The sequence below is a fragment of the Dendrobates tinctorius genome, unplaced genomic scaffold (genome assembly GCF_039654945.1).
Source record: "Dendrobates tinctorius isolate UK_male_01 unplaced genomic scaffold, ASM3965494v1 ptg000093l, whole genome shotgun sequence".
In the NCBI taxonomy this organism is placed as follows: domain Eukaryota; kingdom Metazoa; phylum Chordata; class Amphibia; order Anura; family Dendrobatidae; genus Dendrobates; species Dendrobates tinctorius.
Genome location: NW_027361761.1, coordinates 280,816 through 305,615, shown reverse-complemented (window position 1 = coordinate 305,615; position 24,800 = coordinate 280,816). Strand labels below are relative to the sequence as shown.

The 24,800-nt window shown below is 49.5% G+C and overlaps 1 protein-coding gene across 2 annotated transcripts in view; it reads left to right on the top strand.

The window, feature by feature from the left end:
• The first annotated feature begins 12,657 nt into the window (after positions 1-12,657).
• Positions 12,658-24,800, top strand: part of ELP3 (elongator acetyltransferase complex subunit 3) — a 134,091-nt gene continuing 121,948 nt past the window's right edge. Inside the window, exons 1-3 of one of the 2 annotated variants that reach the window (XM_073586336.1) lie at positions 12,683-12,847; positions 13,261-13,360; positions 22,690-22,828. In XM_073586336.1, the coding sequence (XP_073442437.1) occupies positions 12,826-12,847; positions 13,261-13,360; positions 22,690-22,828 (261 nt within the window). In that variant the 5' untranslated portion in view covers positions 12,683-12,825. Of the gene's footprint in view, positions 12,848-13,260; positions 13,361-22,689; positions 22,829-24,800 lie in introns of both variants that reach the window. The other variant, XM_073586335.1, reaches the window with a different exon arrangement.

Here is a 24,800-nt window from a genome sequence, read left to right as displayed (position 1 = left end):
CCAAGGCGGATAGGGACTCTTCTATGCGGGGCAGCGGGTATGAGTCTTTGATGGTGCAGGCGTTCAGCTTCCGATAATCCACACAGAACCGCAGGGTGCCGTCCTTTTTGTGAACCAATACGATGGGAGCTGCCCAGGGACTCTGGCTTTCCCGGATGACCCCCTTCCGCAGCATTTGGCCCAATAAAGTTTTCACCTCCTGGTATAACTGTGGAGGGATTTGCTGATATCGTTCTCGGATGGGGGCCGTTCCTACCGTGGAAATTCCATGCGTGATGGCTGTGGTGCATCCAAAGTCATCCTCGTGGCTGGCGAATACCTCCTGGTATTGCCCTAGTAGTATTTCCACCTGGAGGATTTGGGCTGGATCCAGGCCAGAGAGTTCGGCCCGCATTCTTTCCAGGATGTTTTGGCCCTTTCCTTTGGTCGAGGACCTGGCAGTCTGCAAAGTTCGGATAGTCACTGACCAAGGGTCCTCGGGCTGCACTTTTAATTGGATCGCCAGGGCTGGCAGCACCTCTTGCATAGGCCTCACCAGCTTGGCCATTTCAGCCCGGGGCTTTAGGACGACGTCTTGGTCTTCTAGGTTGACACAGCGCGCCAAGATGGTCCCTCCCCGCACAGTGGCCAGGGCGCGAGCCACCAGTATGCCAGGGTGCAGGCGTGCTGAGTAGGGCAGCTCCACCTGCATTTCAACGCCCTCCAAAGGCACCGGAGCCTGGATAGGCAGGGCTACCACGGTCTATCCGGGGGCAGCATGAGCAGGGGAGCCGCTGGCGTGATGACTTTGCCGAGTGCCTCGCCCTCCTGGCAGTCCTGAAGAACTCGCACCTCCCACACCAACAGCTGGAAGACCCGTCCTTGAGGCGTGCGGGAACCCCATTGTTTCAGGGTCTCTTGCGTGGGGTCATTAAGGAGTAAATTGCCGAACTCCCGCAGTATATTTGTGGCGCCCCTGAGGCTCAGTCGCCACAGAGGTACTGGACCTTCTCCTAAGGTGTAGTGCCCCACCAACTAGGTAGGTTGGGAACTCCTTTCCACACTCCAACACCTGCATCCCACACACAGGATAGTTCAGTAGGTCCGCCTAGCAGCTTCAGGCTGGGGGTAGCAGAGCACCCTTCGTGGAACCCTGCTTCGTAACACGAGATGTGCTGGGAGGTGGGTGGAGTTAGTATAAAAGAGGGAAAGTTGAGGATAGTAGGTCAGTCTGATGGGAGGTCAGGCGAGAGGAGTTCAGTTCTGAAGTTAGTTTTGAGTTCAGTTTGAGTTCAGTTTAGGAAGAGTGCTGCAGCTGCCTTAGTGATCTGAGCCAGCTGGCACGGGAAAGAGAAGAGAAGGAGAAAGACGTAGACCTGCAACCTAAGCTTCCATAAGAGGGAGAAGGAACAGCGCGGAATGAAGGAGTAGGAGAACAGAGAGGAGTTGTGGGTTGAAAGAGGAACCCTGCCTATAGGTTCTCAGTGCAAGGCCGGGGCCCGGTCCCCGAGGTTGTATGGACACTTATGGTTCTGCAGCAGACACCGGTGGAGTAGTTGGCTGTAAATGCATTACTCCCATCCAAGACTTGGGACACAACAGCAACCGATTTGCGAGCCAGGACTCTGAGATGAGTCCCCGATAGAGGCTACAGCTGTCTGTCATACAAGTAAGGTTCTAGGAACATCTGACAGGAGGAATTTCAGAGAACTACGGTACTGGAGCCCTTCACATTAAAAGGCGCAATAGAGGAGTCGTTCAGGAAAGGCACATGTTGGCGGAGTGTTGGAGAGGAGAACCCTGACTTGCCCGGGAGGTTGATTGAGTCTCTACCCCGGAGGACACGGCACGGAGGCGGGCACCAGTGGGTACCACGAACTGTGAGTAAAGCTTTGAAACTACAAGCCCTGGTGTTCTCCATTCATTCGTCGCTAACACCTTCAGCACCGCTACATCTGGGTACCAGCATCTATACCATTCTGCGCCTCTCCTCATCCATTGCACCCACACTGCCCTGGGACTACAGCTCCACCTGTGGGGAGCTACACCATCTTTGCTGCACCACACCATCAGTCCCAGTGGATCTGCATGCAGCGTTGGCTCAACATCTTACTTGCCAAACACCACGGGTGGCGTCACGAACTATTCAACTAAGCTATAACACTATCGACATCACCGCCATTGATATTGGGCGCCCAGGGCCACGGACCGGGTCACCACTGCTGTGACACATCCCCCTGACACCGGCCCGGTACCGAGTACCCCGCTGCCCTGGGTGTGAGGGGCGACCCATATTCATACCCAGGGTGACGGGGTGTTATTGGTTTCCCCTTGGGTCAGTGTGGCACCCCTGAGGCTCAGTCGCCACAGAGGTACTGCACCTCCTCCTGAGGTGTGGTGCCCCACCATCCAGGTAAGTTGGAGGCTCCTGACCACGCTCCAACACCTGCATCCCACACAACACAGTAGTTCAGCAAAGCCACATTGCGGCTCCCTGCATGGACTGTACCAGAGCACCTTTGGTGGTTCCCTGCTTGGAACACGAAACGTGCTGGGAGGCGGGTGGAGTTAGAATACATAAAAGAGCGGGAAGGTTAAGGATTTCAGGTCAGTCGGTCAGTCAGTAGGAGAGAGTGAGGAAAGAAGATCCCTGAGAGAGTGATGGAGGAAGGAGGTGCTGCAGCAGATCTCAGTGACCTGGGTCTGCTGGCACGGGAAAGGAAAGAAGGAGAAAGACATTGAACAGAAACCTGATCTTCCATAAGAAGGAGAGACTAGTACGGAACGAAGGAGTAAAAGGGAACAGAGGACGTGGGTTAGGAGAGAACCCTGCCTAGAAGTTCTAAGCGCAAGGTCGGGGCCCGGTCCCCGAGGTTGTATGGATACTAATGGTCCTACAGCAGACACCGGTGGAGTAGTCAACTGTAAATGCACTACTCCCATCTAAGACTTGGGGGCACAACAGCAACTTGGATAGTGAGCCGGGACTCAGGAGTAAGGAGTCCCCGAAGCAGGCTACAGCTGTCTGCCGTACAAGTATGGTTCTTGGGAACATCTGTCAGGAGGAACTCCAGAGTAACTCATGACTAGAAGTACTTCAAACCAAAGGCGCTATAAGAGGAGACGTTCAGAAAGGCACATGTTGGCGGAGTGTTGGAAGGGAGCTTTCCATCTGACCTGGAGGTTGATTGAGTCCCTGATCCGGAGGACACAGCACAGAGGCAGGCACCTGTGTGTACTACAGACTGTGAGTAAAGCTTTGGAACTACAAGCCCTGGTGTCCTCCATTCATTCTTGCGCCAACGTACCTAGCACCGCTACATCTGGGTACCAGCTTCTACACCGCTTGTGCCTCTCCTCTACCCCTACATCTACACTGCCCTGGGACTACAGCTCCACCTGTGGGGAGCTTCACCATCTTTGCTGCACCATACCATCAGTCCCAGTGGATCTGCATGCAGCGTCGGCTTAACATCTCACTTGCCGAACACCACAGGTGGCGTCACAAACTATTCCATTAACTACATTCCACCATTCAATCGCCCCTGTTTACATTGGGCGCCCAGGGCCACGGACCGGGTCACCGCTGCTGTGACACCTCCCGCCGACGCCGGCCCGGTACCGAGTACCCCACGGCTCAGGGAGGGCAACCCAACAGGATCATTCCCCGGCGGCCAAGGGATTGGCCACACAGCGTCATCTTCATCCAAACCACCCCGGCGACAGGGATCGGCAGTTGGTTGGCGGCTACCAGTCATCATGGACCCCCCCTGAGGTCTCTCTGCCTCAGGAAAATATTGCAGAAAGTAAGTTGCAGGCATGGTCGTTACTTGCGACCCCGTGTCCACTAGGCACCGTACGGCACGGCCCTCGACCTCTGCCCATACCACTGGACACTTTGCAACCAGATCTTTGGGACTTCCACCACCCTATGTCGTGGTTTCTGGCTCCGAGCGGCATCCCCCCAGCCCGGAGCCCTCTAGTTTAATGGCCGCCAGGGTGGGCATCTCCCACACCGCGGACATTCTTGTGCAAAGTGGCCCAGCTCCCCACACTCATAACACTGGGCCCCGGGTTGGAACTGGGCCGCCCAGATGTGACCTCGGTCCTCCTTTTCACTTCGGCCAGTTCGCCCCTGATGTTCTTCAGCTCTTGTTTCATCTATTCTATCCATTGGGGCTCTTCGACAGCGTTTACGGAGGCCTCCACACTTCGGACCTTCCCACGGAGACCGTCAGCCCCTGCTCCTGAGCACCCGCCTGACTCCCCACCTCTGAAAAAGCAATACGCGGGTTCACTCGGACCTGCTCCCGTAATGCCTGCTTTATCAAAGGGTCCCAGAGTCCAGTCACTAACAGGTCGCTTAGGGTAATGTCGATAGTTCCTACCCCTACGCCGTCCTTCCGTTCGATGGCCATGTATAACTCTTGGAGCACATTCATATACTGGGTGATGGTCTCCCCCTCTCCCTGCATACGACTGAACAACCGGGTCCTCAACTCTCCCACATTTGTCGGATCCCCATGGGTCTCTTCCAGAATCCGCAAGACCCTAGCAAAGGTGTTACGGTGTCCCGGGGGCCTCAAGATTACTGAATTACGGGCCTCCCCATCCAATGCAATGAGAGCTACTTCGGCTTCCAGGTCAGGGGTCATCGGATGCATTCGAAAGAGCCCTCGCATCCGCTCCGTCCAGCTCCACAGCATGGTGTTGGTGCCGGAGAACCTAGGCAAGTTGCTTAGCATAGCCCCCAAAAAGATGCTTGACCGGGGGCCCTCGTTACTTGCTGAGTCTGCGGCCCCGCTCTGGTCCGGGGTACCGTTGTCCACGCTCAGAGACTGCATCCTGCCAACTATGCCAAATGTGGTAATGGCAGGTACGCGAGATGCAGTGACGAGACACGAGACGGATTGAACTTTAGGTAATAACTTTTATAGATAGATGCTAGTAGGGCTATCCTAAGCAACCAAACTGTCATGCCGCGCTCACCAGGAGGCGGGGCTTCGGTCCCGACGTCACTCCCTCCGGTACGGCGGTCCCTCAGGGGTCCCCGTCGGGTGCGCACGCGCAGCTCTCGTCCCCGCGTCTCCTCCTCCATGTCACGTTTGCACTTGCGCGCTCCTGTCAGTGCTGTATAGGGCTCGGTCCTCTCTATGGTATTGGAGGTCCTGACCCGGAACCACTAGTGGTCATGTGCTTTCTGGCTAGGTCCTGACCCAGAACCAGTAGTAGTCATGTGCTATATCAGACGACCTCCCCCTAGGGGAGGTGCCTGATTATTGTTGTGCTTCCTGGCTGGGTCAGCTGTGTCCCAGCCTGGCCGTGCGCTGTTCTCAGGTCCTCTGCTCTGTCTGCTATTCTGTGGTGCTCCTAGCACTTGCTCTGAACCCTTGTTGCTTCATGCTCAGACGTGCCTTCTGGCACATCCTCTCGTATCCTGTCCCTTGTTTCTCGCTCAGTCGTGCCTCCTGGCATTCACTCTATTCCTGTGTTCTGTTACACCTCCCGGCACGACCGCTGCCTCATTCTGTACTCTGTCGTGCTCCTTGCATGCGTCCTGCTTTGTCTACCTCCGGATGTGTTACTCGCTACACGCCTTAAAGTGCCCACGTGTACCCTCCTTGCACTATCCCGTATTCAGCGCACTCCCGTGTATTCTCCTGTGTTCCCTAGTATCCTGCACCCTCCAGTCACACAGTCTCATTATCTCCTGTGAGCCGGCCGCCTGGTGCCAGCAGTCGTGGTATCGTATCCCCTGGGGCTTGCTCCTGACACTCCCTGTATAGGGGGTGGTCCTCACTAGGCTAGCTCGCCCTGGGAGGGTTGGTGCCGTGACCCAGAGGGTCCACTCCAGGAGTCGCTAACACTCTAACACTCTAACACAATCAAGATAACAGTTATTGTTCTCGCAGAGACCAAATACAAGTAAACACTGATTATGAGAACACGACTACCCCGGCAAAGGCCGGTCACTATATGGCCGCGGTATGGCCGACTACGGGTCCTTAATTGCTATGTGTCACTTAGCCGTCCTGACCTCTAACGTGTCCTGCTCGATGATTCCTCGGCGTCGCAGTCAGTGGGCCCAGCTGCTGAGGATCTGGCGAAGTCTTTGGGCGCTCCTACGCCCAGACGAGGCATGGGCACAACAGACCCTAGAATAGTTCTTTGGCGGGGTGCCCACCAGCGGAGGTAGTGGGCTGCCACCTGGGAGCGGGAGAGTAGAGGCTGCAGCCCCGGGATAGAGGAGCGCAGCGGCGGTGCTGAGTGGCGGTTGGTAGACCACCGGCGCAGCCCGAGGCGGCACTGGGAACCCGTGGTGGGCACTGGCCCGGCTCCTACCACGGACTGGAGTGGGGCGGTGGTGGCTGCGGGCGGCAATGGACAAGCCACAGCCGCGGACTGGAGCGGAGCGACAATGGCCGCGGGCGGCAGTGGACAGGCCGCAGCAGCAGGCTGGAGTGGGGCAGTAACGGCCGCGGGCTGCAGCGGACAGGCCGCAGCCGCGGGCTGGAGTGAGGCAGCAACAGCCGTGGGCGGCAGCGGACAGGCCGCAGCCGCGGGCTGGAGTGAGGCAGTGGTCCTCTGTCGGTCGGCTAGGCGGCTGTCTCCATGTGGTCCACCAAGGGTCTCCCACCTGTCGCTGCCCTCCTCTCTCGTCACTGCTGGAGGCTCTGGCTTCCTGTCGCCCTTTCGGTCTCCTGCTCCTTCTCTCCCGTTCTGCTGACTCACCCTGACTAGCGCGCTCCGCCCCTTTTATAGAGGCTCCTCCCCAACCATCCCGGAAGTCCCAGCAGACCGTCCCCTAACTCCACTCCTCGGAAACAGACCCCCCATAAACCTAGATGACGGTCTCCCTGGTTCTGGCCCGGGTACTCGGCGGGGGCCCTTCCTCCTACATCTGCACACCGTGTAGGACCATGCACGAAACGGCCATCACCCCTGGACACTGCTCGGGACTGTTCACAAAACGTTCGTCGTCTCTGCACACCGCTTTCACTCCATTGCTACTTTTATTCTATCAGATTATGCTTATATAACGTTTTGTATCACCGTAATCGTTCTGACCTTGAGAATTGCGATAAAAGATCATTTTTACTGCACAATGAACGCCATGAGAAGAAAAAAAACTTGGTGAAATTGCATTTCTTTTGTTTATCATTTTGCTGCACTTGCAATTTTTTTCCCATTTTCCAGCCGTCATATGGCTGTTAAAACAGAAAAATAAGATCTTATGGTTCTTGAAGGAGGAGGAAAAAAGAAAAGTACAAAAGTGAAAAAAATGGAGAGGAGTAAACACAATGTGGCGCCACTGTCCATGAAGTCACACCCACTCTCTGCTTAAACTGGTAAAGGCTACTTAAAAAAAATACTACATGGCCTCAGTATGTTGTCAGGTGGAGTCCATTACAGATGAGCTTTGGGGACTCCACGCTATATAATTGTGCCCAAAAGGGAAATTCAAAAGTTTCAGGGTGCATTCAGTGGCACGGAGATACGATCTGTACAGCGATATCTGCACAAAATAATCCAAAAATGTGACCCTGTTAATTGGCATCTGTCAGCGCATCTGACACCAGCTGACGGGAGAGGAAAGGCCAAGGGCAATCAGGAGCCGCAGAGATCACTCCTATCAGATAAAGCCCTGCCGCCCCTGGAAATTCCACTCTTGTTTCCTTACACCTGAGGCTAATTAATGAGGAGACGCCTAATCTATACTAATATCTGTGACCATCCCGCGACTTTGTGACCGGTGATGGCAAAACCCCTTACAGCTCAATCAGCCGGTGCCGCACCCGCCCCGTCATCCAATATGCCCTGTCCCCACAGACGTCATAATGTGTAGGCCTCTGCAGCTCTCAGAGCCCCCCCAAACTGGTGTTACCCACAGTGACCCTCAAAATAGTAACATCCACAGTGCCCCTAACTAGTGACAGTCACAGAGCCCCCCAAATTAGTAACAGCCACAGAGCCCCCAAACTAGTGTCAACCACAGAGCCCCCAAACTAGTGACAACCACAGAGCCCCAAACTAGTGACAACCACAGAGCCCCCAAACTAGTGACAACCACAGAGCCCCCAAACTAGTGACAACCACAGAGCCCCCAAACTAGTGACAACCACAGAGCCCCCAAACTAGTGACAACCACAGAGCCCCCAAACTAGTGACAACCACAGAGCCCCCAAACTAGTGACAACCACAGAGCCCCCAAACTAGTGACAGCCACAGACCCCCCCAAACTAGTGACAACCACAGAGCCCCCAAACCAGTAACAGCCACAGTGCCCCCAAACTAGTGACAGTCACAGTGTCCCCAAACTAGTGAAAGACACAGTGTCCCCAAACTAGTGACAACCACAGAGCCCCCAAACTAGTGACAACCACAGAGCCCCCAAACTAGTGACAACCACAGAGCCCCCAAACCAGTAACAGCCACAGTGTCCCCAAACTAGTGACAACCACAGAGCCCCCAAACTAGTGACAACCACAGAGCCCCCAAACTAGTGACAACCACAGAGCCCCCAAACCAGTAACAGCCACAGTGTCCCCAAACTAGTGACAACCACAGAGCCCCCAAACTAGTGACAACCACAGAGCCCCAAAACTAGTGACAACCACAGAGCCCCCAAACTAGTGACAACCACAGAGCCCCCAAACCAGTAACAGCCACAGTGCCCCCAAACTAGTGACAGTCACAGTGTCCCCAAACTAGTGACAGACAGTGTCCCCAAACTAGTGACAACCACAGAGCCCCCAAACTAGTGACAACCACAGAGCCCCCAAACTAGTGACAACCACAGAGCCCCCAAACCAGTAACAGCCACAGTGCCCCCAAACTAGTGACAGTCACAGTGTTCCCAAACTAGTGACAACCACAGAGCCCCCAAACTAGTGACAACCACAGAGCCCCCAAACTAGTGACAGCCACAGACCCCCCCAAACTAGTGACAACCACAGAGCCCCCAAACCAGTAACAGCCACAGTGCCCCCAAACTAGTGACAATCACAGTGTCCCCAAACTAGTGACAACCACAGAGCCCCCAAACTAGTGACAACCACAGAGCCCCCAAACTAGTGACAGCCACAGACCCCCCCAAACTAGTGACAACCACAGAGCCCCCAAACCAGTAACAGCCACAGTGCCCCCAAACTAGTGACAGTCACAGTGTCCCCAAACTAGTGACAACCACAGAGCCCCCAAACTAGTGACAACCACAGAGCCCCCAAGCTAGTAACAGCCACAGTGCCCCCCAAACTAGTGACAACCACAGAGCCCCCAAACCAGTAACAGCCACAGTGCCCCCAAACTAGTGACAGTCACAGTGCCCCCAAACTAGTGACAGCCACAGAGCCCCCAAACCAGTAACAGCCACAGTGCCCCCAAACTAGTGACAGTCACAGTGCCCCCAAACTAGTGACAACCACAGAGCCCCCAAACTAGTGACAGCCACAGAGCCCCCAAACTAGTGACAGCTACGGAGTCCCCAAACTAGTGACAGCTACGGAGCCCCCAAACTAGTGACAACCACAGAGCCCCCAAACTAGTGACAACCACAGAGCCCCCAAACCAGTAACAGCCACAGTGCCCCCAAACTAGTGACAGTCACAGTGTCCCCAAACTAGTGACAACCACAGAGCCCCCAAACTAGTGACAGCCACAGAGCCCCCAAACCAGTAACAGCCACAGTGCCCCCAAACTAGTGACAGTCACAGTGCCCCCAAACTAGTGACAACCACAGAGCCCCCAAACTAGTGACAGCCACAGAGCCCCCAAACTAGTGACAGCTACGGAGCCCCCAAACTAGTGACAACCACAGAGCCCCAAAACTAGTGACAACTACAGAGCCCCCAAACCAGTAACAGCCACAGTGCCCCCAAACTAGTGACAGTCACAGTGTCCCCAAACTAGTGACAGACACAGTGTCCCCAAACTAGTGATAACCACAGAGCCCCCAAACTAGTGACAACCACAGAGCCACCAAACTCGTGACAACCACAGAGCCCCCAAACTAGTGACAACCACAGAGCCCCCAAACCAGTAACAGCCACAGTGCCCCCAAACTAGTGACAGTCACAATGTCCCCAAACTAGTGACAACCACAGAGCCCCCAAACTAGTGACAACCACAGAGCCCCCAAACTAGTGACAGCCACAGACCCCCCCAAACTAGTGACAACCACAGAGCCCCCAAACCAGTAACAGCCACAGTGCCCCCAAACTAGTGACAGTCACAGTGTCCCCAAACTAGTGACAACCACAGAACCCCCAAACTAGTGACAACCACAGAGCCCCCAAACTAGTGACAGCCACAGACCCCCCCAAACTAGTGACAACCACAGAGCCCCCAAACCAGTAACAGCCACAGTGCCCCCAAACTAGTGACAGTCACAGTGTCCCCAAACTAGTGACAACCACAGAGCCCCCAAACTAGTGACAACCACAGAGCCCCCAAGCTAGTAACAGCCACAGTGCCCCCCAAACTAGTGACAGTCACAGTGCCCCCAAACTAGTGACAACCACAGAGCCCCCAAACTAGTGACAACCACAGAGCCCCCAAACTAGTGACAGCCACAGTGCCCCCAAACTAGTGACAGCCACAGAGCCCTCAAACTAGTGACAGCTACAGAGCCCCCAAACTAGTGACAGCTACGGAGCCCCCAAACTAGTGACAGTCACAGACCCCTTAAGACACGTTCTATAGAAACCACCACAAATCCCCCACACTATTAGCAGCCATGTTCCTTAGGGCGGTCGTGTAACATGCACACTGTCCTGAGGTCGCTGCTGCCATCCCTGTGCTGCAGATTTATCTGGGAGTTCAGGTGGTCTCCTTGTTTTTGTGGTGGGTGGGGGGGTTACACATCATTCTGTGAGATTAGGCATATAAAGCCCCGTTACCCAGGGTCCTCACTACTTCAGTGGTCTTCCATCATACAGATACAAGGTGGTACGTACCACAAAGGCGGCGCATGCCTCTGCAATGGGGGCACTCAGACCCTTTGTCCCTGGTGGTCAGGAGGAGTGGTCGTGGACTAGCGACGTGGCCGGGGGGAGAATCCTGGAAAACTTTTAGGGTAACGTTTGATCATGTCGCCGTCGCCACAGGACCGCTGCTGCTGGTGACTGGCTGCAGCAGTCAAGTGACTTGAATCACAAAAACTTCCAATGACACTCAGTTTAGGTTGTGTGACCGCTGCAGCCAATCACAAGCTGCGTTGTTTGAGTGGCTTGGTCATTGCTTCACGTGCCGGTGCAGATCGTGCGTGTCATGGCGCTCTTGATTAGTTCATCATGCACTGACAGCAAGCAGAGAGCTTGAAGATGGCCGCTCTCCCCCAGCAGAAAACCACCTGGATAATGAGGGGTGCAGCAGTCAAAAAAAGTGACACTAAATCGACATCTAGGCTGCAAATGTGAAATGCTGCTGTCTGCGCTAGGGGGCAGTGTTCTGTATGTCTGTAAGTGGTGTGTGCCTGACACCGTGTGGTCATATCTAGGTATTACAGCATTTACTTTGCTACTTTTTATTGACTCTTAGATTTTTTTAAATTTATTGCTTTTACTCACTTATATAGTGCCATTAAATTCCACAGCGCTGTACAGAGATCATCTCTGTGCCCATCGGGGCTCACAATCTACATTCCCAGTATGTCATTGTGGCAATGGCAATGATTCGCGGCCCCGTGAGCCAAGCACCATCGTCCTGCTACATGTGTCACAGGCGATCGATCGCAGCTTCTAGTCTCCTAAGGGGGACTATTAAATAAAGTACAAAAAATGTTAAAAATTGTGAACTTTTATTTATTTATTTTTTTTGTTCACATCACACGCCCCCGTTTTTTTTGCAACATTAAAAAAAAAAAAAAGCCTGATCTATTTAAATATAAAGTCAGTTAATCCGATCAGTAAACGGTGCAACGAGAAGAAAGATTAAAACAGCAAAAAAAATTTTATTTTTTTTTTTGGCCGCAATAAAATGCAATAATGGGCGATCAAAACATTGTATCTGCCCCAAAATGGTATAAAAAAAAAACTCCAGCTCGGCGCACAAAATATAAGCCCTCACCCAACTCCAGATCACTAAAAATGAGAACGTTATGAATCTCGGAATATGACGAAAAAATATAATTTTTTTTTTTTTTACAAATTTCTGATTTTTTTCAGCACTGAAATAAAAAATAAAACCTAGACATGTTTGGTGTCTATGAACTCGTATCGACCTGGAGAATCATATCGACAGGTTAGTTTTACCGTATAGTGAACATGAGAAATAAAAAACACTAAAAACCATTGTGGAACTGCATTTTTTTTTTTGCAATTTCAACGCCGTAGGATTTTTTTTATCTCGCTTTCCAGCGCATCGCATAATAAAATAAAAATAAATAATAAAATAGAGTCATTTCAAAGTACAACTTGTCCCGCTATAAACAAGTCCTCGAACGGCTACGGGGACGGAAAAAAAAAAGTTATGAAGAAAAAAAAAAAATTTAAAAAAATATATATGAAAAAATCGTCCGGGGGTGAAGGGGTTAAAACAAAAATGATAAAAAAAATAAATAAAAAAAAACTGAAAAAAAAAAAAATCAATACAGACTACCACCCCCATCATCACATGGAGCCCTACACTGTGCTATATCCACAATGGCACTGCGCCCTCTGGTGGTCACTGCTCTCATCGCCGCCTCCAGTCTTAGCTCCCCACACACGCAGGAGTCTGGTCACATGGTCGTGACGTCACCGCCTGCGCCGGCTGCTGCGCTCCGTACAGGCCGGAAGTTGCTTCACTGCTCGGCCACGCAGCAGCAGCAGGACTCGTGGGTTGTGAGTACACCCGCCTCATCCGGAGATGAAGCCCAAGAAGAAAGCAGGTGAGGACAGCTGCGTTACCTCCTGTACTAATCATATGTGTATTTCCCATGACGGGAGGGGAAGGGGTTAAACTGTGAGCTTAATTGCGAGCTTTCATGTGTTTACATCCGCTCACACTTCACAGCTGAGGGTTTGTTCCAGTTGTATCCAGGCCACGAGCTTGTAAGCGTCCACAGCGCGCACTGATATGTATTTAATGCACCGACACAGTGTAACGAACCATCAGGACAGGAGCTGTGTGTCCCCGTTGTGTTCAGCTCACAGACGCTGGCCTTCCGCCGATATATTGTAACAGACCTTCCACTCTGATCTGCCCGGCCTCGGACTGAGAATGACACCAGTGTCAGGCGCTCCTCTCGGTCGGGGTCTCGTTACTGTACCGGTGTCATCGTCTTGTATCGTCCCCTCACAGGAGGAGTCAGCCATGCCGAGCTGATGATGATGACCATCGCCGACGTCATCAAGCAGCTGCTGGAGGCTCACGAGCAAGGGAAGGACGTGAACCTGAACAAGTAAGGACCGCACCGAGAGAGGACGGTGCGCCTGGTGGAGGAGGAGGCGGGAGAGGACGGTGCGCCTGGTGGAGGAGGAGGCGGGAGAGGACGGTGCGCCTGGTGGAGGAGGAGGCGGGAGAGGACGGTGCGCCTGGTGGAGGAGGAGGCGGGAGAGGACGGTGCGCGTGAAGGAGGAGGAGGCGGGAGAGGACGGTGCGTTTGGAGGAGGCGGGAGAGGACGGTGCATGTGGAGGAGGCGGGAGAGGACGGTGCGTGTGGAGGAGGCGGGAGAGGACGGTGCGTGTGGAGGAGGCGGGAGAGGACGGTGCGTGTGGAGGAGGCGGGAGAGGACGGTGCGTGTGGAGGAGGCGGGAGAGGACGGTGCGTGTGGAGGAGGCGGGAGAGGACGGTGCGTGTGGAGGAGGCGGGAGAGGACGGTGCGTGTGGAGGAGGCGGGAGAGGACGGTGCGTGTGGAGGAGGCGGGAGAGGACGGTGCGTGTGGAGGAGGCGGGAGAGGACGGTGCGTGTGGAGGAGGCGGGAGAGGACGGTGCGTGTGGAGGAGGCGGGAGAGGACGGTGAGTGTGGAGGAGGCGGGAGAGGACGGTGAGTGTGGAGGAGGCGGGAGAGGACGGTGCGTGTGGAGGAGGCGGGAGAGGACGGTGCGTGTGGAGGAGGCGGGAGAGGACGGTGCGTGTGGAGGAGGCGGGAGAGGACGGTGCGTGCGGAGGAGGCGGGAGAGGAAGGTGCGTGCGGAGGTGGCGGGAGAGGAAGGTGCGTGCGGAGGTGGCGGGAGAGGAAGGTGCGTGCGGAGGTGGCGGGAGAGGACGGTGCGTGCGGAGGTGGCGGGAGAGGACGGTGCGTGCGGAGGAGGCGGGAGAGGACGGTGCGTGCGGAGGAGGCGGGAGAGGACGGTGCGTGCGGAGGAGGAGGAGGCGGGAGAGGACGGTGCGTGTGGAGGAGGCGGGAGAGGACGGTGCGTGTGGAGGTGGCGGGAGAGGACGGTGCGTGTGGAGGTGGCGGGAGAGGACGGTGCGTGTGGAGGTGGCGGGAGAGGACGGTGCGTGTGGAGGAGGCGGGAGAGGACGGTGCGTGTGGAGGAGGCGGGAGAGGACGGTGCGTGTGGAGGAGGCGGGAGAGGACGGTGCGTGTGGAGGAGGCGGGAGAGGACGGTGCGTGTGGAGGAGGCGGGAGAGGACGGTGCGTGTGGAGGAGGCGGGAGAGGACGGTGCGTGTGGAGGAGGCGGGAGAGGACGGTGCGTGTGGAGGAGGCGGGAGAGGACGGTGCGTGTGGAGGAGGAAGCAGGAGAGGACGGTGTGTGTTGAGGAGGAGGAGGATGTGTTTTCTCATTGTCACAGGCACAAGAATTTTTGCAAATTTTATTTTTGTTAAACGTGAACATCTCTGATGGTATAAACATGGTCACAGCTTGAGGTTTCGGTTCTCGACCGCGGACCGTCGTCCGAGAGAAAAACTGTCTAAAAAGTAAATATAAGAAACGAGTACAAGCAACCGCAGGAGGACGATCGTAGTAAGTACAAGAAGTAACTAAGGTGCGAGACTCCGCATCACAGGAACCTCAGCGGTGAGAACGAGGCCCGGGATTCACATTCCACCCACAGGATAAAGAGCTTCAGATATACAGGAGAGCAGGTGTGAACACAGCCCTATACATGATCAGTAAGTGGCCTGCAGACGGCAGAAGCCCAGAAACATAAGCACGATTGGTAACTGCACAGCTCCTCTGTACCTGCACTTCGGAAGTGTTTTCAGGGGTCAGTGCAGGGGCAGCACAAACTGTTTTGGTGAACTAGCAACGAAAAAATTCAGCTCACCCTTGATGGAAACCAGGTAAGTTTCTGGTGCGGAGAAGTCCGGAGTCTCGTCTTTGCCAGACGTTGGTATTGCTTGTGAAGAAGTGTGTCCAGCCTGGTAGACACGTAGTTACGCCCCTCGAGGGTAAGCCTAGCCCATGGTGCAGTGGCTCCATACCCTCTAGAGTTACAATTTCATATCAATAGCACCTTTTAGAAATAGGTTTACTTAGAAAATTGGTGACTTATTACATCCCCTGTAGATAATAGGAAAAGTCTGATGGTGTTTGCTTCCGAAATGCAAAAAATACAGCTTGCAACAAAACTGATGGAGCTTCTGGGTTCGTAGTATTCCTGTTCTGATAGTGTATCTGGTGATGTATTCATGTACTTATAGTGGCTCTGATGATGTATTCATGTAGTGATGGTGGTTCTGGTGATGTATTCATGTAGTGATGGTGGTTCTGGTGATGTATACATGTACTTATAGTGGCTCTGATGATGTATTCATGTAGTGATGGTGGTTCTGGTGATGTATTCATGTAGTGATGGTGGTTCTGGTGATGTATACATGTACTTATAGTGGCTCTGATGATGTATTCATGTAGTGATGATGGTTCTGGTGATGTATTCGTCACTATTCGGATCTATCATCCTTATGTAAATAGGACATCAGTCATCAGTGGTAGATGAGTGTGGCACCAGAGCCATCATCACTTTATAAACAGGTCACTCTCATCACCATCAATACATGATTACATCACCAGAACCATCATCAGTACATGAATACAGTGGAGAAAAGAAGTATTTGATACACTGTCAATTTTGCAAGTTTTCCCATTTACAAAGAATGGAGAGGTCTGTAATTTTTATCGTAGGTACACTTCACCTGTGAGAGACAGAATCTAAAAATAAAATCACATTGTAGGATTGTTACATCATTAATTTTCATTTTATTACATGAAATAAGTGTTTGATACAATAGTAAAATAGAATTTAATATTTGGACCAGAAACCTTTATTTGCAGTCACAGAGGTCAGACGTTTCCTGTAGTTCTTGACCAGGTTTGCACACACTGCAGTAGGGATTTTGGCACCCTCCTCCATACAGATCTTCTCCAGATCTTTCAGGTTTCAGGGCTGTCACTGGGCAATGTTGAGTTTCAGCTCCCTCCAAAGATTTTCTATTGGGTTCAGGTCTGGAGACCGGCTGGGCCAATCTAGGACCATGAAATGCTTCTTACGGAGCCACTCCTTAGTTGCCCTGGCTGAGTGTTTCGCGTCATTGTCATGCTGGAAGACCCAGCCATGACCCATCTTCAATGTTCTTACTGAGAGAAGGAGGTTATTGGCCAAAGTTTCACGATGCATGACTCATCCATCCTCCCTTCAATACAGTGCAGTCATCCTGTCCCCTTTGCAGAAAATCACCCCCAAAATATGATGTTTCCCCCACCATGCTTCACGGTTGGGACAGTGTTCTTGGGGTTGTACTCATCATTCTTCATCCAAACTCGGTGAGTGGAGTTGCTACCAGAAAGTTTAATTTTGGTCTCATCTCGCCACATGGCCTTCTCCCATGCCTCCTCTGGATCATCCAATCGTCATTGGGGAACTTCAAATGGAGCTGGACATGTGCTGGCGTGAGCAGGGGGACCTTGCGTGCCCTGCAGGACTTTGATCCATGACGGTGTAGTGTGTTACTATCAGTAATGTTTGAGACTGTTGTTTCTGCTCGCTTCAGGTCTTAGTCCAGATCTTGTGTAGTTCTAGGCTGATTCCTGTCCTTTCTCAGAATCATTCTTACCCCAAAAAGCGAGATCTTGCATGGAGCCACAGACCAAGGAAGATTGACAGTCCTCTTCTGTTTCTTCCATTTTCTGATAATTGTGCCAAGAGTTGTTGTCTTCTCACCAAACTGCTTACCTATTGTCTTGCCTCTTGCAGGTCTACCATTTTGTCCCTGGTGTCCTTAGACAGCTCTTTGGTCTTGGCCATGGTGGAGAGGTTGGAGTGTGATTGATTGTGTGGACAGGTGTCTTTTATACAGGTAAAGAGTTCAAACAGGTACAATTAATACAGATGAGTGCAGAGTAGGAGGCTTCTTACAGAAAAGCTAACAGGTCTGTGACAGCAGATTTCTTGCTCGTTGGTCGGTGATCAAATACTTATTTCATGCAATAAAATGAAAATTAATTATGGAAAAATCCTACAATGTGATTTTCTGGATTTTATTTTTAGATTCTGTCTCTCACAGGTGAAGTGTACCTTCGATAAAATTTACAGACCTGTCTCCATTCTTTGTAGGTGGAAAAACTTGCAAGATCGGAAGTGTATCAAATATTTATTCCCCCCCCCCCCCCCCTGTATATCACCAGAACTATCATCAGTACATGAAAAGGTCCCCAGAACCACCATGAGTACATAATACAAATCCAAAATCCTCTTCACAGCATGAATACCTCACCAAAACCATTATTGGTACATGGATATGAAACAAAAATCATCATCAGTACATGAATACATCACCAGAACCACTGTAAGTACTTGACTATAAGAGCAAAGCGTAGTGCAGTGATCAGTGGCATGATCCTCACCACAGCTGCCCATACAGTATTGAATCAGAGTATCGAAAAATATTTTCATGAGATTAAGTCAAAGAGTTCACAGTTATCTCATATATTCCTGCTAAAAGTATCAAACCTTTAATGATCAATTACACAAAAAAAGACACTAAAATTAGTAATGCATCATACACAAAAGAATGAACACCACAGGGAAGTGCCTGTCCCTATGCTGACCTGTCAGCGGAGGTTGGGGCCCTAGGACCTGCGCATTGGCCCCCCCACTCCTCGACGGCTCTCCCCGCTCCCCCTATAGGGCCCTATAGGCAGGGTGGTCACAAGGTGTTAAACAGGTAGGTGAGAAGGAGAAGTGTCTGAGTGAGGTCTTCTTGGATTTCTTTCCAGATGCTCTTCTCAATTGAGATGTGTATTATAGTAATTGATCTCTAGAGATTTATATTCTCCAGCACCCGCATCACCAAACTCATCTCATGGGGTTGTTTTTAGATATAGATAAGGCCCCCCCAAAAGACCAAAAAAAAAAATATTAATCCGCTATACATTTAGAAAACATTATTGGATATAATCACCTCAGCACAAAACCTCTCACAATAGTTCATACACAACTCACTGATACACATGTGCAAAAAAAACCCCATAAAAAAAAAAAAACCCTCAAAAAAAGACAAAAACTCTGGTGTGGTGCACCACATCAGAGCACAAAAAAATTCAAAATGTGCCTATATTGTATGGCAATTTGTCAGTACTTCTTAATACCAAAAATGGTGATAAAATTGTTCAATTATTTCTGGCCTGTATATTAAGGCTGAGTTCACACGTGGCGTTTTTTTCATGTTTCCGCAGCTGTTTTGCCGCGAAAAATAAGCATCCCATGCATTCCTATGGGATTCCGCAATGCTGCGCTAATGCTGCGGTTTTTACCACGGCGGAATCGCTTCGCAGTAAAAAACCGCAGCATGCTCATTAATTTCGCGGAATCGCGGCGATCCCGCACCCATAGGAATGCATTGTTCTGTTTACTTTCTGCATGTGGCTGTGCACAGCATGCGAAAAGTAAGAACATTTGCGGATGGTACCCACGGTCCGGAGGAGAGGAGACTGTCCTCCGGGCTCTGGGTACCATATCCCTGTAAAAAATAGAATTTAAAATAAAAAATATTGTTATTCTCACCTTCCGGCGTCCCGCGCAGCCTTCCCGCCGTTCTCCACGCTCCCGGTCCCAGTCAGCCTTTGCGAGCGATGACGTCCGTTCTCGCAGTCATTCGTGCGATGTCATCCGAATGACCGCGAGACGTCGCGATCCCGCGAGAATGGACGTCATCGCGGTAATTGTCACAGGATTACTGGGACCGGGAGCGTGGAGAGAAGCTGGAAGGCTGCGCGGGACATTGGAAGGTGAGAATAACACTATTTTTTTTTTTTTATTATTATTATTATTTACATTCTATCTTTTACTATTGATGCCGCATAGTAAAAAGTTGGTCACACTCGTCAAACACTATGTTTGACGAGTGTGACCAACCTGTCGATCAGGTCTCCAAGCGATGCTACAGAGAGTTCCGCTACGTGTGAACCCAGCCTAACAGTACGTCCACACCATAGACTCTAAGGCCCTGTGCACACGGTGCGGATCCGCAGCAGAACTGCAGGTGATGTACAGTACCATTAAACACTAAGAGAAAAAAAAACCGCTGTGCACATGCTGCGGATTTTTCCGCGCAGAAAAAAAAAAGCAGCATGTGACTTCTTTTGTGCAGTTTTCCACCTACTCCACTATAGGAATCCGCAGGTGGAAAATTGCAGGAAAAATGCAGGTGATTTGACCTGCGGATTTCGTGAATTCTGCACAGAATACGCACCGTGTGCACATAGCCTTACACATTATGCAGCATACCAAGATACGTCGTCTATGAGAGTTCCAAAAAAAAAAAAAAAATCTATTCAATCAAGGACTATGTAACCTAAAGATGTAGAAGTGCACCCCAGCTGTTCCTCACGATCATGTAGTAATACAAGAGGGAGGTTGGATGATCCCTCTCTCCAACAATATCCTGATAGATAACAGATCAGAGATTCAATTTAACCCTTCATTCATAGACAGTATGGTTTGAAAAGTCTCAAGAGGGTACGTTCAATCTATCCACATGACCATGCAAAGACACCATAGGAAGGGGTTATTTAACCCATTTGTCACCAGATACAGCTCCAATATAAACTCGACGCGTTTCCCCTCTTCCGAGGTTCATCAGGAGTACGATAGAAAAAATGGAGTACTTATCTTGAACATAAGATGTACAGAATGTACCATGATGGTGGTCAGGGACAATCCCCTGTGCACTTGTACACACCAGAGTTTTTGTCTTTTTTTGAGGGGGTGTTTTTTTTTTTTTCCACCTGTGTGTGAACTATTGTGAGAGGTTTTGTGCGGAGGTGATTATATCCAATAATGTTTTCTAAATGTATAGCAGCTTAATATCTATTTTTTTTTTTTTGTCTTTTTGGGGAGGCCTTATCTATATCTAAACTCAAGCAGAAAAGGAAGCACACTGCACAGTGTGCTTCCTTTTTTGCTTGAGTGTATAGGAGTTGGTGACTCTAGGTTAAGACCCTGTTCACACTATGCTTGGATGTGACGGTCAGTTTTTGAAATTTATCTTTATCTAAAAACAACCCCGTGAGATGAGTTTGGTGATGCGGGTGCTGGAGAATATAACTCTCTACATAGAGATCATTTACTATAATACACATCTCAATTGAGAAGAGCACCTGGAAAGAAATCCAAGAAGACCTCACTCACACTTCTCCTCTTTCTCACCTACCTGTTTAACACCTAGTCACCACCCTGCCCTATAGGGCCCTATAGGGGGAGCGGGGAGAGCCGTCGAGGAGTGGGGGGGCCAATGCGCAGGTCCTAGGGCTCCAACCTCCGCTGACAGGTCAGCATAGGGACAGGCACTTCCCTGTGGTGTTCATTCTTTTGTGTATGATGCATTACTAACTTTAGTGTAATTTTCTATACAATATTGATACAACAGCTCCCCAATATCCGATATGTCCACCGTAGCCCCCTCTGTAGTATGGGCACCACAGTCCTCCCATGTGGATAGAGGTAGCACCCTTGGCAGGTGCCTACGTTGCCTATCCATCAGCCTGGCCTTGGATGAGTGCACTGAAGTGTTCTCAGCGGTCAGTGCACTGAAGATTCCTCCGCCCTCTGGAAGTGTTCTCAGCAGTCAGTGCACTGTAGATTCCTCCGCCCTCTGGAGGTGTTCTCAGCAGTCAGTGCACTGAAGAGTCCTCCGTCCTCTGGAGGTGTTCTCAGCAGTCAGTGCACTGTAGATTCCTCCATCCTCTGGAGGTGTTCTCAGCAGTCAGTGCACTGTAGATTCCTCCATCCTCTGGAAGTGTTCTCAGCGGTCAGTGCACTGAAGATTCCTCCATCCTCTGGAGGTGTTCTCAGCAGTCAGTGCACTGTAGATTCCTCCGCCCTCTGAAAGTGTTCTCAGCGGTCAGTGCACTGAAGATCCCTCCGTCCTCTGGAGGTGTTCTCAGCAGTCAGTGCACTGAAGAGAGCACAGAAAACAAAAATGGCCACAGGTTGCATTTAGTATGTAGGGAAGGTGATAGGAAAATGTATGTAGTGTAGTGGGACGAAAAGAGTCTGTAGATGGAGACATCAAGACCGGAGGGGAGGTGAACAGTGTAAGGATGAAAGGGTGAGAAGTGAGAGATGTGGGTGGGGAGAGCCACCATTATAACCTGCAGATTGAGGACTGGTGCCAGGACCTGGTGTCTGAGAATGATGGGAAATGAAGCAGTTTATCCTGTGGTTTCTTTTCCAATCTATTAATACAGAATATTTGCTACCTTTACTTTTACATGTTTGTTATTTCTCATTTTTAACCACCAGATGTCAGATGTATCATTACATAGAGTTTTTAATTGCTGTTTTCACCAGCAGATGGCGCCTCTAATAGTATACACTTGTTTATGAATTTCCCCGCTTTCACCAGCAGATGGCGCTTTTACCATTACTTTTTTTTCATTACTTCCAATCTTTCTCCAGCAGATGGCGGCATTGTTATTGCAAACATAATAAATTTTTATTTTTTCCGCTTGAGCCAAATTAATGTAATTTCCATTATTAAATGGCCTCAAAACCCAATTTGTCCTTATAACTAACATCAGATATATCATAAAACCATGTTGTCCACCATTGTTACTGAGGACCGATAATAGTAGCAATGAGCAGCCATGTCGTACGTGTTGGTGCACAGTCCTCCAGAAGTTTTTCCAACTTTTCGGGTATAAAGTTAGATAGGATTTAACTTTTTTTCTGCCTTCTCCATTAGGCCCAGCAGCACAGAGTATTTCAGAGGAGGACTGTGCTGCGGATCCCGTCACACGGTTTTGTAGATGCGGTGCTCGTTTACTTTTTAAGTTTTCGTCTGTCTTTAGAAGCGATAAATATTGACGGACAGATCACATGCTATGCGGACGTCCTCTCCGGTGGCGAGACGTGGCGGTGATATTTTCTCTGCCCTCACTGGGGGCATGCGTGCCATTTTCTCTCCTTCTGATGGCTCCTCTGCTCTCTTCCTCCTCCTCCGAAACTTTTCTAAATAGCAATTTGTGCCACCTTGGGAAGTGCCGTGGTCGTCTGTATTAGTGGAGCAGCTGGAGCTCGGAGCCGGGCTATCAGGAGGCGCATGTTCAAAGTGCTGTGTGTTTGATGAAGGCGCAACGTCGTGCTGTGTAATTGGATTTGTGTGCAGAGCGTCTTGTCGGTGCGCTCTGTGTTTATCCCCGCAGCTACTCCGAGGCTGACGATGTGGAGTTGAGCCGTCGCGGATAATTAAAAAAAAAAACTCATCGTTTCCTGAAGGACTCAATGTGTGCGTCTCCAACCAACAACCAACGCTCAGTGTTTTTTTTTTTTTAAATGCAGGTTGAAGACCAAAACATCCGCCAAATACGGACTGTCTGCTCAGCCTCGGCTCGTGGACATTATTGCTGCTGTTCCTCCGCAGTACCGCAAAGTTCTTGTGCCAAAGTTAAAGGCGAAGCCCATCCGTACAGCCAGTGGGGTGAGAAACTACTATACTACTGCCCCCCATGTGCAAGACTATAACTACTATAATACTGCCCCTATGTACAAGAATATAACTACTATAATACTGCTCCTATGTACAAGAATATAACTACTATAATACTGCTCCTATGTACAAGAATATAACTACTATAATACTGCTCCTATGTACAAGAATATAACTACTATAATACTGCCCCTATGTACAAGAATATAACTACTATAATACTGCCCCTATGTACAAGAATATAACTACTATAATACTGCCCCTATGTACAAGAATATAACTACTATAATACTGCTCCTATGTACAAGAATATAACTACTATAATACTGCTCCTATGTACAAGAATATAACTACTATAATACTGCTCCTATGTACAAGAATATAACTACTATAATACTGCCCCCTATGTGCAAGACTATAACTACTATAATACTGCCCCCTATGTGCAAGACTATAACTACTATAATACTGCCCCCTATGTGCAAGAATATAACTACTATAATACTGGCCCAATGTACAAGAATATACTATAATACTGCTCCTATGTGCAAGAATATAACTACTATAATACTGCACCCTATGTACAGGAATATAACTACTATAATACTGCCCCTATCTACAAGAATATAACTACTATAATACCGCCCCTATGTACAAGAATATAACTACTATAATACTGATCCTATGTACAAGAATATAACTACTATAATACTGCTCCCTATGTACAAGAATATAACTACTATAATACTGCTCCTATGTACAAGAATATAACTACTATAATACTGCTCCTATGTACAAGAATATAACTACTATAATACTGCCCCCTATGTACAAGACTATAACTACTATAATACTGCCCCCTATGTACAAGAATATAACTACTATAATACTGCTCCTATGTACAAGAATATAACTACTATAATACTGCCGCCTATGTACAAGAATATAACTACTATAATACTGTCCCCTATGTGCAAGACTATAACTACTATAATACTGTCCCTATGTACAAGAATATAACTACTATAATACTGCCCCCTATGTACAAGAATATAACTACTATAATACTGCTCCTATGTACAAGAATATAACTACTATAATACTGTCCTCTATGTACAAGAATATAACTACTATAATACTGCCCCCTATGTGCAAGACTATAACTACTATAATACTGTCCCTATGTACAAGAATATAACTACTATAATACTGCCCCCTATGTACAAGAATATAACTACTATAATACTGCTCCTATGTACAAGAATATAACTACTATAATACTGCTCCTTTGTACAAGAATATAACTACTATAATACTGCCCCCTATGTACAAGAATATAACTACTATAATACTGCTCCTATGTGCAAGAATATAACTACTATAATACTGCCCCTATGTACAAGACTATAACTACTATAATACTGTCCCTATGTACAAGAATATAACTACTATAATACTGCCCCCTATGTACAAGAATATAACTACTATAATACTGTCCCTATGTACAAGAATATAACTACTATAATACTGCCCCTATGTACAAGAATATAACTACTATAATACTGCTCCTATGTGCAAGAATATAACTACTATAATACTGTCCCTATGTACAAGAATATAACTACTATAATACTGCCCCCTATGTACAAGAATATAACTACTATTATACTGCTCCTATGTACAAGAATATAACTACTATAATACTGCTCCTATGTACAAAAATATAACTACTATAATACTGTCCCTATGTACAAGAATATAACTACTATAATACTGCCCCTATGTACAAGACTATAACTACTATAATACTGTCCCTATGTACAAGAATATAACTACTATAATACTGCCCCCTATGTACAAGAATATAACTACTATAATACTGTCCCTATGTACAAGAATATAACTACTATAATACTGCCCCTATGTACAAGAATATAACTACTATAATACTGCTCCTATGTGC